At 38.4% G+C, this 17,335-nt stretch overlaps 1 protein-coding gene across 3 annotated transcripts in view; it reads right to left on the minus strand.

The window, feature by feature from the left end:
• TSPAN12 (tetraspanin 12) overlaps positions 1–17,335 on the minus strand; it is a 62,059-nt gene that overhangs the window by 25,380 nt on the left and 19,344 nt on the right. For all 3 annotated transcript variants that reach the window (XM_025865719.2, XM_073899122.1, XM_073899123.1), the window contains one exon: positions 1,674–1,748. In XM_025865719.2, coding sequence (XP_025721504.1) covers positions 1,674–1,748 — 75 coding nt within the window. The remainder of the gene's footprint in view (positions 1–1,673; positions 1,749–17,335) is intronic.

The following is a 17,335-nucleotide window of genomic DNA, read 5'->3' on the forward strand; positions in this document are numbered from 1 at the left end:
ATTCTCTCTTCTTACTAAGAGTTGTCAGACAGGGGAAGCATGAGTGTTTCAGGCGAGTTCAGATGTGTGGCAGCGCCAAAGCATCGTTTACATGCAAATTAGAGTATGCAAAGTACCATTAGTCTGTAATTACCGCTTAGCATTCAAAACAGTCTCACAGTACAGTAACGGATTCATCACAGAATCTTTAATAACTGTATCGGTACCAAAAGGACTTCACTTTTAGTACACAACTGCTGAAATGTCTCTCTAAAACAAATACAAAATAATCCCCCTCTCTTCTTCAGAGCTCCTACATGTTAAAAAAAATGTTGAAGGTTCACCTGGGGAACTTGTCACAAATGTGAATGCCCCGTCCTTACCCCTTCTTCCTCTGCCTTTCCCTCTATTCTGATTTAGCAGATCTGGCCTAGTGCCCTCTAATGTGCATTTTTAAGAATTGCCTTGGACGATTCCTCCTGTAGACAGTCCAAGGACTACTTGTCGAAAAACATTATCTTCCCGAAACAGAATGACTCTATGATGCTTAGAGTGGAAAACTCTGGCCACCATGAAAACAGCCAGCAAACAGACACAAAAAGGTGCTCAACTTCATCGGTGATAAACGCACCAATTGTCACCAGTGAAACGGGCAAATATTAAAAAAGTAATAATGCCCTGGGGCACCTGGGTGGCTCAGTCGTTAAGCGTCTGCCTTATTCTCAGGTCATGATCCCAGGGTCCTAAAATCGAGCCCCAGATTGGGCTCACTGCTCCGCGGGAAGCTTGCTTCTCCCACTCCCCCTGCTTGTGTTCCCTCTCTCGCTATGTCTTTTTCTGTCAAATAAATAAATAAAATCTTTAAAAAAAATAAAAATAAAAAAGTAATAATGCCCTGTGTAAGGGTGAAGCGCAAGTGATAAACACAAAGTAACTGGTAAAATCTTAAGACTGAGAAACCCTATCCTTGTTCATTCTCACAACGCTCTGAAAGTTGATTTCAATTGATAAAATGAAAGAGAAAAAACGCTTAAGAGCTGCTTTCATGTAGCCTAGTCTCAAACTGTCAGAGTGTTTCTAGGCTGAAGTAAACACACAGCAACTCTTCAAATATAGTTCTTAAAGGAAGATGGCTCAGCTTGTTGGGAACAGAAGATTCATGCTTCCTAGTCATCAGGGTACAGCTGAGGTGGGCATTTTATGAGGCTTACATGTCGATTTTCAAATTTTCCCAGATCTTGCTGTAAACGTGAATCTTTCCTATTATACACTCAGAAGTTGGCAAAATTATTTTCGGACATATATTATTTCTAGGCTATTATATCGATGTTTAAGCAACCTGTGGAATTAAAGACATACAGTACAGCAAATAAAATATTACAAATTATGATTTAGAACTACGCGTTAGACACAGACAAGAAAATATTAATTTTCAGAAGTATTGGGATCATGTTTACAGTATAAACATTCAAATTAAGGGCGCTGGGTGGCTCAGTGGATTGAGCCTCTGACTTTTGATCTAGGCTCAGGTCTTGATCTTGTGATCATGAATTTGAGCCTCACTTAAGCAAACAAACAAACAAACAAAAAACTTTCAGTCATAATCATGTGCCTAAATAACTCCAAAGTATATGATTCAAAAGGCTGAACTGGATATTGTTCCAGATCGTGACTACTTCCCACTTTGAACTCACCATAATTTCCTGCTCGTATGTCCAAACACCACAAGCCAGTTCTACACAGAAAATGACAAGCAAACTTCCAAAGTACTGTAGAAGAACAAAAAATTAATGCTGTTAGGATAGAATCAAAATAAAATACGGTCATCAGAGACAAGCTAAATATTATTCAGTATTGTTTACCCAATGGACAAGAAAACAGAGGCACGTATTTAAGAAGCTCCCTTGGGAGGAGATGAGAAAAGTGTCCGCAAATTGAGAGAAATCTACAGACAACATTCGATACTCACCTAAATAGGCCATTTGACTAGTGCTCTATTTATCAAGTACTTTTATAATTCATTCTCTCAAGGACCTTGTGAAAGGGATAGGACTATCTCATTTTACAAATGACAAGATTAATGCAAAAAGTAGACAATGTGAGTTGCTAAAGAATGTGCATAGTAAATTTGGGGGGATGCTAGAGTCTTGTGGCTGTGTTCCGTGTACTGCACCTCGACACCTCTCCTGTTGTGGAGGTACCTTTGCAGAAATAAACAGTAAAAGTGTGAGAAAGAATGGGCTCCCTGAAAGTTCTCTTCACTAATTCCAGCAGAAATAATGGCATCAGATCTTCCGCTCCTTTTATGTCACTGGGTCAGGGTGAGTGTACCTGGTAGTGATGATTATTGACTAACCCCCTGTACTGGAATGACATCTCCCTTAAGGGCAGGAACTTTATTTTTACAAACTGGGTGCTCAGTAAATATTTGTTACTTAAACAGATAAATGAAAACAAAGTGAAGTGATACCCTAGTAGAAGACAAGGAGCTGCCTTGGGCTGGGTGATCTTTACAAAGGTAATTTTTAAGATGAGTCACTAATGACAAGGAGAAAGCACTGCTGGTAAGATTTGTGGAAAAGCAATCCAGTAAGAGGAAATACCAAGTGCAGGGCCACCTTTTGGGTCAAGCCAGTTAGTTAAGAACTCCGAGGTAAATGGAGCACAGAAGTGGGTGGTGGGCACAGGGGGTGTAAGTAGATGATGATGAGAAGTATAAAGAGCCAGATCTCCAGGGGCAGTAGAAAGGATTTTGGCTTTTATTTTAAGTGTAATCAAAATCCAGCAGCACGTGACACGGTCTGACATACATTACAAAAACATAATTCTGGCTGTTTTGTAAAAAAACAACCTGTAGGAAAGCAAAGATGTGATCAGGACAACTAAATAAAAAATTGCTGAGCTAGGATGGTAGCAGGGAAATGGGGGGGGCAGGGAATGGACTTATGATAGGATTGTGAGCTGTCAAAATGTGAACGCTGAGTTTCTTTGCTCATGATTTTTGCCAAAAAAAGGGGAGGAGAAAATAAAAGATCTAGAAAATTGAGCTGATTTTCTACTACTTGCAGGATATATCCCTATGATTTAAAAATATAAATCACTGCTATTAGTTTTAATTTTCTTCTTTCATATAAAGACATAAATAATATATACATGGCTGCATAATCTCTCAGATAATAACACAGTTTGAAAATCAAAATTGGTTCAAAAGATAAAGTAAGGGTATCCCACTTTATAAGCACCTTTATTTTCAATATATGCAGTACTCTTGGTCAGCTTCAATCTACTCAAATCTCATCGCCTTACTTTATTAAAGATTTTAGCCCTAAAATGATGATTAGAAGAAATTTTGTGAACCCAGCACTCCAAGTCAGTTTTTCTCCAAACTCTCTTTCGTGGTTTATTTAAGAGATCTGTAGACATGAACAATATCACATGTGCACCTTATGTTACAAAGAGACCAAATAATTGTATGCCAGATCCATTTTTTTTCTACCTCTGATAAGACCCTACAAGACAGTAAGACTTCAGAGAAAAATTACACCATGGGATATTTTTGTTTTCCCAAATCCCTAACCTAATTTTTTTTTCAAAATTGATGTTTGGTTATAATGAAAACCAAAGCAGCCCTAAAAAGGCAAGACATCCCTAAAATAAAACATAGACATGGTTGCTGTTGCTGGTCAGGAGATAACTTTACTGTGCCTTGGGGGTCACCATGCAGATTTCTGGATTGATTTTATATCCTTGTAAGTCCCGCTTGAGTCACTTCTCTTGTTTCTCGCCTCCTGGAGTCACTGGCCAATTTATGAGGTCTGTGCTGCAACAGCAGAAATGCCCCGAGCACAGAACCAAGGGCAAAGTGCCCAGATGTAAGCAAAACTTGCAATACCTGAGTTACTCTGCCAGGCCTTCGGATCCAAACCGTGTTGTAACTACATGCATGACAGCACCTTGGATTTCTTATAGTGGGCTTTGCCGTGGGTTAGCAACACCATAACTTAAGCGTCCCCAGGAATGCATAAAGCATATATAACTAAAACAATCTCTCATTAAAAATTCAAAACTGAGAGGTACCTGGCTGGTGCAGTTGGTTGAGCATCCTATCCAGCCCTTGGTTTTGGCTCAGGTCGTGGTCTCAGGATTGTGAGATCGAGCCTCCACGCTCCGTGCAGAGTCTATTTGAGATTCTCTCTCCCTCTGCCCCTCACCTTCTGCACTCACACGTGCACTCTCTTTCTCTCTCTCTCTCTCTCAAATAAATAAATCTTAAAAAAAAAAAAAAGTAAAAAAAACAAAAACTCAAAACTGAAATTACCCATCACGGGAATGAGGGTGTCCATGTAAGTTGGACACTCCTTTAACTCTGGGAAAACTCTAAAATGATTTTATCTTTCAGATTTCTAATGATGTCATTTGGTGCAAGTTCTTCCATATAAAACAGTTCTTCTGTCTTTGTTCTACTTAGGAGCACAGATTCATTTGACCTCCAGATTGAAAATAAAAGTTTTAACCACGTTATAAGACTTTCTTGGAACAAATTAAATCTCAAATTTAATTCAAATCATAAATATATGAGTATGAATATGTATATATTTTTTGCAAACGATGCTACAGCTTTGTGGTCAGCTGCCCTTGCTTTCTTGTCATTGTGTTGGCCTCACACATCCAGTCTTCTAATTCCAAGGAAAATGCCAAATCCATTGTTAACATGACATAGAGAGAGAACCTCATTCATCCCTACTTTTTCTTTTCCAGTGAGCTCCGAGGCCTCGATGGTCATCTTCACATTGACTATAGCTCAGAGAATCACTTTGCCACTGTTTCGTTTAAGGGCTGGATCTGAGTGAGGCATCTGGTAATCCGTAGTTTGAACAGACCAAAGCGAGCACAGAATAAAGCAACAGCTCCCGCTGACCTCTGCTGTGGTATGAAGTGCACATGCATATCATGTTTCACTGAGAAGCCACCCGTCGTCCTCGACTATTGGGACCACGTATATATCTCCCCTGACGGTGTCAGCCTGTGTCTCCCGTGCTTCTCCCTTCCCCGTGCACGCTCCCGTCTGAGATGGTCTGTGCCAACCTAGTTTGCAGACCAATCTGCCCCTCTCATCTCCTTGGGTGCTGTCCTGCCTGAATGGTGGGAAGAGCTCAGAATTTGGAGTCGGAAGACTGAAGTTCAAACCCAGCTCTGAACACACTCTGTGACCTTGGGCAAATCATTAAGCTAGCCTGGCTTCAGTTTGCTCGTCTGTGTACTGAAGATAAAAATAAAGCTGTCCTCGCTATTACCATCAAGGCTGATATGATACATGGGAAAGTGGTTTGAAAAAATTTTTTATTTTAAATGTATAAAACATATACAAATGCTGTCCACAACCATTCTGTGACATACAATGCAATACTGACTTGTCCTCTCTTCTCCTACAGAGAGCCTGCGTTCCCCACAAAGTGACGCAGTTTCTTCCTCATCATCATTTTCCAGCGTTTCCTCTCTCGTTCTTTATCACTTTACTTTTCTCCTTGCCTCCATGTAGAGCAGGGCTCCCCTGTCTGCTGAGCACCAGGCCTCAGAGGCGGTAGCTTTTAAACCAGTTGGCTGCCTCACACAAAGGTCACAGAGCTCGCTTAAATGCCCAACCAATGGTTCTGGCTGGGAGGGATCTTGTTCTTGAACATTATTTTATTCCCAGTAAGTACCTATCTCAAGCAGCACCTGTCACGCAGCAAGTCGTCAACAAATGTTTGGTGGAAATAACGATCAGTTTACCAACGAAAAAGATTTCCTTGTGATTCTCTAATTTGAGCTGAGTTTCCTGCTCACATTTGACTTCTTTTGACTTCTAGTAACACATTTAAAGAAATTTTAAATATTGCCTCTCTGTTTTACTATTGTCTTCCTTGTGGATTATTCTATGATAATCCAGGGTGCCTTTAAACATTTGGGACAATTTAGCGAAGCTAAAGAAAAGGAGCAATGTACAGACTCCCCCATCTTCCCTCAGCCACTAAGGACTAAACATTTCAAGCAAATGAAGAATGAGAAACTGGTGTTTATGCAAGGAAATTAGAATGCGATCATTTGCATGACAAACTATTTTATTTGCTTTTAAAATTGCTCAGTACAGAGTTCCTTAAAATAGCTAAGTTCCTCTACTGTAATTAAACTAAAATTTGTGTTCTACGAATAAGTTTTATCTTTAAGCATTTGTTCATGAAAAAACTGCATCAAATAAGGCAAGCAGACAACAGGACACACCCCCCCCAAATGATGCAATTAATTAGTGATTTTTTTTTTCCACCAAATCTCTCAAGCTGAGAATCATTACCTTCAGTTAAAAAATGAGAGCCCTCTGGAAGCACCTAGGTGGCTCAGTGGGTTAAGTGGCTGCCTGCAGATCCGGTTATGATCCCAGGGTCCTGGGATCCAGTCCCCCCCGCAATCCCTCCCACACACATGGGGCTCCCTGCTCCTGCCTCTCCCCTCTGCTCATGCACTGGCACAGGCTCTCTCTCTTAAATAAATAAATACAATCTTAAAAAAAAAAAATGAGAGCTCTCACTGGGTTGGATAAAAGATCGCATAAAACGTTGTATATGAAATTGCTTTGTTGACTCTTTTTAAACTAGACAGACGAGAAGAAATGGGCTCTGAAATGAAATAGACTTGGCTTCAGATTCTGGCTCCTATACATACCAGTTGGATGAACTCAGGCAAACCACTAAGCCTCAGTTTCCCGATTTGTAAAGTGAGAATGTTAAGAATTACCTCGCAGTGTTGTGCGAAGGATTCAATTAGGTAGAATGCTGTTGTGTAGTAAGCACTCCCTAAATGGTAGCTATTATTAACCATATCACAGCATCTATTAGAGAATATGAACTCAATGAGGACAAGGGGTACCATTTTGGCTTAAATACTTAACATGCTTACTGGCATAGTGCAGGTACTCGAGGTCTATTTCTTGAATAGATATACTGTGATCAGAGGATGATGGTGAGTAAGATTGTTCATCTCCTTGGATCAGGATCAGTGGCACTCCCACTAAAGGACATTAAATCCCACAAGCTATTTGATAAAATCTTTACAAAATCCCTATCCAGTGAGAATATAGCTGGTATTTTTCCAAACATCTTTATTAGGAAGCTAAAAGCAGGAAGTGGTGGGTGGGGAACCCAACTTCTTTTTAAAAAGGATTGAAATCAATTTGTTATTTTAAACTAAGATTGGCCACAAAATGGTAAAAATGGCTTAGGCTAACCGCTCCCTTTGTCCACTGGAAGTATTTGAGGAGGAAGAGAAGGACATGAAATCCCACCTTCCTATTTAAGCCCTTGGTGACTTGTAGGTAAATGCATCCCCAGTAGAAACAGAGGGGATTTATTCCTCACTATTAAAAGTTATTTCATCTCATTGTATGTATACAGACAAAATAGTAAAATCTCAAGGAGGTCCTTTCTTAAATAAACATTTATTTATAAAAATGATTTGGTTCCCTGATACCACCCACCCCAGGATTTCCTCCTAAAGAAAGCAGATTAATAAACATATGCCCCTATCCCTTCACCCTCCTGAAATTTCCCTAACCTAAAAATAAAGGGATTTTTTTTTAAAGGCATAAGCCCGGGGGCAAAGGAAAAGGAGACAACAGCAAGTATAGTTTGGAATGTGCAAACTTCTCAGCAGTCCCCCAAAAGCTGAAGGCTTAACCAGTAGTGTGGAAAGTTGAAAACAACTGAATCCTCCAAATGCTCAGGTGCTGGCAGCTAGGATACCACTGGATGTGGATGAAGGTAGGGCTAAAAATAGAATGACTCGTTGCAAACCTGTTTAGGAAGAAGTTAGACCCCAAGTCCCTTTCCCCACCCACACTAGGTAGCTGGGTGACTATCCAGACCCACCAATATAGAAGTTGGGGGTATATTCTGTGGAGACAGTAAAACAGAGTCTCAGGACTGGGGACACTAGCTACAGTGTAGGATAAAGTACAGTACTGGAAAAGAGAATTGAAGTTCAAATTTACATACCTTTTCCACAAAGGTTCAAAACTCCAATCAAACCAAAATAAGCATTGGATTTGTAGTAGAATACTAGAAGCTAAAGGGCAATGGAGGAATGTCTTCAACATTCTGAGGGAAAAGAATGATTTCTAACCTGTAATTCCATAGTTAAAATTACCATGAAAAAGCAAATAAAGCCATTTTTAGCCATACAGGCTTTTAAAATTTATCTCCTCTGTATGCTTCTTCAGGAAATTATTGGAAGATGTGCTCCCTAAAAGGTGAGATTGAACAGAAAAGGACAATGACTTGGAATCCAGAAAACAAAAATAATTTCTAAAATGAGAGAGAGGCAAAGGAAATCCCAGAATGGTAGTAAAGGGATAGCCCATGATGGCAAGAGTTTCAGTGGGCCTAGATTGGAGCAGGTCTAGAATATTCTGAGACAGATTTCTTTAAAAAAAAAAATCGATAGGATGCCCCAAATTTTGAATATAGAAAGAGAACAGTTATACCAGAGTGAGTTTAAGAGTTGAATTAGACAGAAATACACAGAAGATAAAGTTACTAATTCTAAGAAAAACAAAGTATTATTCCAGAAAGAAAAATTAAACCCAGTACTTTCCCTGGCCCAACTGCGAATAGCACTTACATAGTTATAATCTTAAAGACTGATCTATCCAGAGTTATGACATATCCGTGTTGAGTTGTGATAGGAAGTCTGCATGAGAGGTTGGGACATGGGGGCAGGAAAGGGTGTCAGATCTCCATCTTAATAAGTTCTTCATCATAGGAAGTCAATGGATAGTGCTTAAAGCTAAACACTAAAAGAATGAAAAGGGTTACATAAATATGAGATTTAGAGATGGGGAAGTAAATTCTCAGGGAATCTGCTAAAACAAAGTTGAAAATGGCTGCCCCTTAGAGTGGAAAATGGGAGGATGGTAGACTACTATTTCTCATGTGAAGGCTTTGAGAATTAAATTAACTGTAAATTATGAAGCACTGTGGTAAAAGTAAAAGCAAAATTAGAACAAACAATAGTCTCCCTGAAGCCTCAACACCAAAGAGAAGAAGGTTGGAGGCAGAAGGATTATCTATGTTTTACACAGAAAAAGTTATTCAAAAGGCTGAAAATTCTAAGTGGCCCAATTATACTTCATGGTTACTGGAACTAAAGGGGGTGGGTGGCAACTGCTCAGGTGCTGTCATCTTTTTGCTAAATGTGCCATCAGTAGCTCAAAATACGGAGTGCTATAACAAAATACAAAAAGTGTACACTTAGAGGTGATTTATAGACCCAACCCTGAGGTCTCTCTCTTTCACTAGACCCTGTTTGGCAATTTGGATCTCTCCTGTGATATTGCTCATTAAAATCACACATCCGGTCTGCTTAAATCAGTGTGAGTTGGATTATTTTCCATGACAGCTCATTTCAGTCACAAAATTATGAAGCTTAGAACTCTATGTTATGGACAATTCCATTCAATGACGGAGGCCTGGATTTAGTTCACTTTCTGGAGACATACATATGTTCATATATTCAAGTATTGCGAGTATATAACATTAAAAGTATATAAAAGTGTATTAAAAGTATGTAAAAAATAAAGTATACTTATATAACTAAATACGCAAATATATGTATGTGAGTGCGTACACACACACATATATGCAGGCACAAATAATTTATTGTGCCAGAGATTTACATGTACTATATAATTTACTCCTTAAAAAAATATTACAGAAACATCATTATCTCTATTTCTTAGAATGAGAAAACGGAGCTATAGGCATGTTCATCCACAACTGAGGGGCAACAGACCATTAAGTCTTTCAGAGCACAGGTTCTGAAGTCAAGCATCCTAGATTCAGATCCCAGCTTTACCCCTTGATTGTTTGGGCAAACCACTTAACTTTTCTGTATTTAAGTATTCTCATCTGCAAAATGGGGATAACAATAGTGCCAACCCCAGAGTCTGGCTGGCAGAATTTAATGTAAAACACACAACAGTGGCCGGCACATAGCACGTGTTCTATGAGGGATGATGGTGGTAGTGTTAGCAATACCTCATGAGCCACCATCTCTAGACCCCCAACTTCTTACTTTTCTTACCTTTGAACTAATGGGGAATGACTTAGAACCTTATGTTCCCATCTTTGATCTTTCCTAGTTGGAAAAAAAAAGATTGCCAATAATATCAAAATTTTAAGGATGGCAAAAAAATGTCCTTTTTCTTTCCACCTAACGATGGCTAAAGGCACAAACGCTGCTTTAATTGCTATGTAAAATCCTTGACAAGTTATATCAAAAATTGCATCTTTTCTTTTTATGTTTTGAACTTATATTAAATCAGTCAGACCAGCTTCTTCCCAGTAGTAAAATTAATTTTTCTTCTTATTCACATTTTACAATTTTATAATGAAGTCTGGTGCCATGTTGCCAATGAGTGCTTAACCATTCATTAAATGGAACTCTCATAAAAGCTCTACTAAGGGAAAGTGATTTATTTTCTTTTTACACCTTTAATTCTTTACTGTTAATAACCAATAATAATAAAATTTCTAAGAAAGTAATATTTGTTTTGTATAAAATATCAAATAATTTTCACTTTTGGAAAAATAGATTAATTTTTAAATTTTCATTTCTAACTTTTATTAGTCTAATAAAAACATAAAAGCAATCTGTCCTAACAAAGCCAACCAATGTATTGAGTATGGAAGAGTATTACATTTCATAAGCAATTGAGAAATAATAGGAAAAATCTTTTTGATTACTAAGAGCATTTTTATGGAAAACATCCTATTAATACAAAACTTCTATCTTCATTCTATCCAGCTTTATAGAGAGAGGAAGCAAAACAACCTATATCCAACCTACCACAAATAGACCAGGCACTTATTTTCCAAACTGCTTTTCTATGTAAATGCCAACTGGAAATTAATTTTTACATTAAAACAAAATTATAATGTTTTCCTTGAACACCTTTACATAAGTTTCTCTGTGCAAGCAAGCAGATAATCAACCAAGTATCACAGAACACTTTCAGTAAGAATATATTTCACTGAGAGAAAAGTAAAAATTATAAACACTGTGGAAGTTATTTTAACCTGCTACTTTCTTAATTTATAACTAGAAACTCAGATCGTTTTATCATAACATTCAAAATAATTTGAAACCAAAAAAGTCAGATTTGCTTATCTTGGAAAATTAGTACCACCTGAGATTCACCTCCCTCCAAATAAAAGCAATTTCAAAGTATAACGTACTTGACTGGACAATTTAATACTTTTAAAACATGGTGCCTTTTGACTCCTATCTACATGCCACATACTCAGCACTTTTAATAAACAAAAAGTTTGATTAAAAGCCTGCATTCATGAAATGATAAATGATAAACTCCAGTCTCTACCCTGTCAAATACTAAACTCTGCAAGCTTTCAGTGCTAAGTATCTCTATGTCAGCTGTTTATTTTTCCTTTCCTGGTGATTGGAGGTTTAAAAATATTATATTACTTATAGTTAGTAAATAAGAGAATTCCAGTGCCAAATATTTGTACAAGATAATGGAACAGCCGACATTCTGTTAAGAATCCACTGGAACTAAACTACTAACAGTCCAAGAGTACTTGCTGCTTAAAATATACACCCACACAAAGCCTCTGTTTAAGCCTGGTCTCCAAACGATATGGTACTTTCCGACGGCCAATTAATTATTCACCGTGTCCTATGTCTTTCGACAAATTCTTCAAAGAAAAGGCAACATTAAGTATCCTTTCTTTTCAGAATCATAAATGGAATGAGGTCAGTCTAATTTAGGAAAAAGCTGGAACTATAAACCAATTTTTGAAGAAACACAGTCTTGTAACTGCTGAGCCCATGCAGAAATTCAAGCTAAGGTACAAAAATACGGGCATGCTATGGTCCTTTGTTCATGCTTCTGACTGAATAAGTATAGAAGAATATTTCTAATAACTTCTCTTAATTTATGCTCCCTTTCAATTTCATTTACACTGGTAATTGCGGAGCTAATTTCTTTATCAAAGATGTTGCTGAAGCTCAAATTTGTACGTATTTGCTTCATGCACTGTTCAAACTATTTGAGAAACGTGTTACACCAGAATCTGAGGGACTTAGCCAAGGGCTTCGAGTTCCCAGAGTCAACAATCTATATCATGGGAGGTAAAGCATTAATGGAGGCAGTCAAGTAGTATGATAGACAGGTTACCACATACACAGCTTCTGTTACTTTGTAAGCTAGGTCAGCTCCAGCCCGCATGCTCAGCCCTAGCTCCAAAGATTTACAGGGCATTACTGGTCTCTGAAGTTAGGGCTCTCTTTACATATTATGGCGCCGTTCCTCAGAATTTGAAACAGGGCTTCCCATCACCAGACCCTGGGCAGGGAAGTGCAAACAGGAAGGAGCCTTAGCAATATCCCAAGCAACAAGAGCCAAAAGAACACCAGACTCAATTCTTATCCAGATTGTGCTTCTCACTCAAACCCAATCAAATGTGGCCAGATCCCTTCCCAAAACAAGAGAGGCAGGAGCTTATTATTGCAGGCACCTTTATGACAACATCTTTTATAATACAACAGGTTAGGAAATTGGAAATTTTAAAAGCCTGATGTTTTATTGGACGGAAAGAGAGTTTATACTTTAATATCAGCCAGTAACTTTTGAACCTATCTGTAACGATGTCTGTGAAAGTATCTTCTTCTAAATCACAGTCTTTTAATTATTTGACCTTTTTTTCAGACAAGATAGGCACTTTAACTTATTTTTGTATATTCTCCAGAATAACCACAAACCCTATTTGTTAAAAAGAGTATTAAAATAAAGTGTTCCCTTTAAATTGTACAAATCCACGTATACAAATATTTATTACAAGTACAGAGGTGTGTGTTTTTTTTTGTTTTGATAAATCTATTCAAGTAAAAACACTTTCTTCCTGAGCCAAAAATATATTTTTTTCCTTAAAAGAAGAAAGCATATGAACATAACTCAATTCACAGTCATGCTTAATTATCAGGGAAAGAAAACCATGTGTGAGTAATGATAAAATCTTTAAACTCTCACAAAAGTTTTTCGAACATCAATAACTCAGTCTAATTGATAGAAGGAATAGTTTGAATTAAATAGCATAAATTACAGAATGATTTTAAAGAAATGCACCCTTGTTGCAACAAATATTTGAGCTATACCAATGTTGAAAAGTAGAGATCTTCCAAGACCTGCTTTTATAAACAGACCAACGATTATTTGAAGGTCGCGTATCCATCATCTGCGGGTAAATGCTTCACACGCTTGAGAAGTTTGTTCTTGAACAAGTTAAGCAGTTCTACAACAATCCTCTGATACCAGTCAGTTGTTTATGGAACTTTTTTCCCCCAAGGCTGGAAAATTGCTGCGGCACTCCAAAGAACTACTGTTCTAACCCTTCCGCAAGAGTCCTTGAACCTGGCTTATCTCCCCAAGGGCACCTTAGCCCAGCACCCGGTTTCCTGGTGCCTACTTTAGCTCGATAACCATATTTTTGCTATGACCCCTGAACTAAACACATCCAGATGAACAGAAATTTTTTTATAATATATATCTGAAAAAAAATTCTAAGACATAAGATAGACTTCCCCACCTGAGTGCCTTTATTTCTTCATCAGTAAAGGCACCCTGTTAGAATAAAGTATGTCTTCTATTCTCTCTCCTATCATTAAAAAAAGGTTTTCTAAGGGGTGCCTGGGTGGCTCAGTCGGTTAAGAATCTGACTCTTGATTTCAGCTCAGGTCGTGATCTCAGAGTCCTGAGATGGGGCCCCATGTTGGGCTCTGAGTTCAGCACAGGGTCCAGCTTGAGATTCTCTCTCCCTCTGCCCCCTGCCCCACTGTGCGTGTGCTCTCTAAATAAATACGTAAATAAATAAAATCTTTAAAACAAACAAACAAAAAGTTTCTCTAAATGTGAAGCTCCTTTAGCCCAGAGTGGCAAAACCAGGTAGCTGTTTTCTCCCAGGTAAATGAGCAGAAGGCTCAGAAACAAGCAAGAACAGACACTGCTACCAGTGTTAAGTAGGAAAAGATAGATCACATGATTCTTAGGCTCACAGAACTTCCAGCTCCAGAGTAGGTATGCATGACATTCAAGACTTTATAATTTGGCTAACGCTTACATTGCCAACTCTCTGCCCTGCATATCTGGTACACATTTATGATATGACTGACAAATGCCCTTCAGTAGCTTCCAAGTCTTATCACAATTCCTCTCTCCACCAGCCTTTCAGTGCTGCCAAAGTACCTTCTCCCCCGCCGCAAGGACCCTTCTGTAAGCCACTGCCTACCTCTGCCTCCCAATTCAGCCCCCTGAAGAAAATTCTCGGATAACCACTTATTTTAGAATCACTCAAATATATTGCCCAACAAATACTAAGTGAAACCACAACAGTATTTATACATTTCAAATAAAATTTAAATTGGTGTTTCCATCATGGGAGCGGAGAAGATTCATTTTAATCTGAGCACATAACCAGGGCCCGTTGTCTGGTTATAAGGGATATTTTATCAGATAAAAGGGAAAAGCATATAGATCACAATACTGAAACAGTGTTTTAAATTTATGAAATTTCATGAAAAAACCCTTAACTTTAATTCATAAGCTATTATTTCATCATCAACTTCATGAGACACTGCACATAAAGTAAATACTAAACATTTTTCTAAGAAGTTTATCTGAAAGCTACTTTCCTCATGGGCTGAAACGACACTTCTCTCACCTTTTACCTGCGTTCACTTGCCCTCTTACTGCCCTTAACTTTTAGAGAACTGTTTCCCGAGTCATCTAGATAGCTATAGGATTTTAAATGAATGTCTCCTGTTTTACATTTGCCAAAGGAAGTCAACCGACTGACAACGTGGAAGCAGATGACAAAGCAAAACTACCACACAACGCTGAATTCGCCTCCGAGGTCTGGTTTGCTGAGCCAGTCACCAGCACTCACAGCTAGGACAGACCTCTCAGCAGCTTGTGTTGCCATACAGACACCTGCTTTAAACTCTGTGAGGACCAAAGACGTTCACCAAATTAACGCATATACATGTACATGGCTTATATTGAACCAAAGCTATCTCAACTGTATATATTAAGAAACAACAGATAACAAAGCTTAAAATGTTTACCATGACAGAGTACACCTAAATTATGCACAGGTCAGAAATATAAACGCTTGAACTATTCACACTTCGAACCCCAAAGTAAGCAAAAAGCCCAACAAGCACTCAAAATCCTGTCACAAAGACCCAACGCTAAGGGCCTGAATATCACCCAGTTGTCCAGGGTCCCCGTCTCGGACACATTGAATTTTAAAGACATCTGCTTATGTGCTTTTCTGGGGTGTAATTAGAGTCAGTCAAACCAACATGACTGAGGAAACAGGAGGTCACGGAACTCTGTCCTGGGCTTTTGTGCATACGAAAGCAAGTTGTGAAAACCAAGCCTCTGGATCCAGAAATGCCTGCATCATCTTCAGTGTCCTCTGCCTGAGACTTTTTGCGAGTTTAACAACTAACTTTGAAAACGGTAGCTTTTAAAGAGTTCTAGTTGAGGGGCGCCTGGGTGGCTCAGCTGGTTAAGCAACTGCCTTCGGCTCAGGTCATGATCCCAGGGTCCTGGGATCGAGCCCCGCATCAGGCTCCCTGCTCAGCCAGAAGCCTGCTTCTCCCTCTCCCACTCCCACTGCTTGTGTTCCCTCTCACGCTCTCTCTCTCTCTCTCTCTGTCAATTAAATAAATAAATAAAAATCTTTAAAAAATTAAAAAAATAAAAATAAAGAGTTCTAGTTGAGATGTCACAATAATCTGCATGTGTTGAAAAGATGTGTTTCGATCATATGAAAAGTGCATAAACGTAGAATAATACCTCATTTCCTGATGTCAAGTAATACAAATATTACTATCACGTGCAACTAAATGTATCCATAATTCTATTTCAGCAAGGTCTACTGGATGCAGCCACCTTCCATCCAGTCCCCAAAGTCATAGTTCAGACCCCAGCCACGGCTTTGAAGACTACTGTGTAACCACTAACAGGGCTTCTCCAGGTCTCCAGCCCTAAATGCTACAAAAACCCGTCGGTTTTTCACAGCCTAAGGGAAACATCAGACGCTCTCCTACAAAGATCTTCACAATTGGACTCCTTCATGTGCTTCTCGCTGTGCACTGACACCGTAGCCACCCGGAATTTCTAAGTTTTGCCTGAACTTGCCATGTTCCATACTCCTCTGTGTCATTGCACACTCTTCGTGTTGTTCTAAAGCCCCTTGCCTCCCCTTCTCTGCCAGAAACCTCTGAGACATTTTCAATACCTTTTCAAACTAGCTCAAATAAAGACCTTCCTTTGAAACCCGCCAAAAGTCTCCAATCGCTCCTTAATATGTGTTCCCACACTTATTTATTTATAACTTTAATACTGTATTTCGCTTTGTTTTGGTTTTTTTTGTTTTTTTGTTTTTTTTTTGGTATTCTCCCCTTTCCCCTTTGTATCTCCAGTGTCGACCACAGACTGGGTACACGATATCTGGTTAAGGAGGGAAAAAGGAAAGAACCAGGGATGAGGAGGGAAGAAGGGGAGAAAGGAGAGGAGAAACGGTTAGATCCTTTGACAAAAGAAGAAGGAACTATGGCAGAATTTTTGGAGTTCCTTTCATGATAAGGACATTAAAATATTATATTTTTAAAGATTAATTGACTACTGAATGCCTTGGACTTATAAATTAAAAAAGTAATTACTCTTATATTTAAGTCTTACAGCAATAATGCTGATAATTAATTAAACGTAACAGTAGCTTGGTGGTGTGAGGCGTGCATGGGCTCTGAGCAAGGGCTGTTTCTGAATGCTAATGACGGCAACTAGCGGCTGTATATCTTTGGGCATCCTTCCTTCCCTCATCTGTAAAATAAGTCTAACCATATAAAGTTGCTGTATTTTCTGAGAAAACAGGGTAAAACATTGAGCAGACGCTGAATATGCGGTCAATAATTTGATGGACCTTGATTGAGAAACATAGTTGCTAGGCTATCAACCAAAATCATAAACAGAAAATAATAAAGGTATTTAACTTAATAGTTTAATTTTAACTTAATTGCTTATGGCTATCTATATAGTATATATATATTTTATAATTATATTAATCATAAAATATATAACTACTTGAAAGAAGGCCTTAAACAGAGAGTCTGTAGAAAATTACTGTTTCAAGATATTCCAGTTTTACATGATGATTTCAACCAACAAAAGAACCGAAGATAGTTAATTTCCTCATGGCCATAAAAAATTTACCTGATTTCCATTAAGAGAATCATTTCAAAT

Source organism: Callorhinus ursinus, unplaced genomic scaffold (assembly GCF_003265705.2).
Source record: "Callorhinus ursinus isolate GAN/ISIS: 27379988/994484 unplaced genomic scaffold, GSC_fseal_2.0 scaffold12, whole genome shotgun sequence".
In the NCBI taxonomy this organism is placed as follows: Eukaryota; Metazoa; Chordata; class Mammalia; order Carnivora; family Otariidae; genus Callorhinus; species Callorhinus ursinus.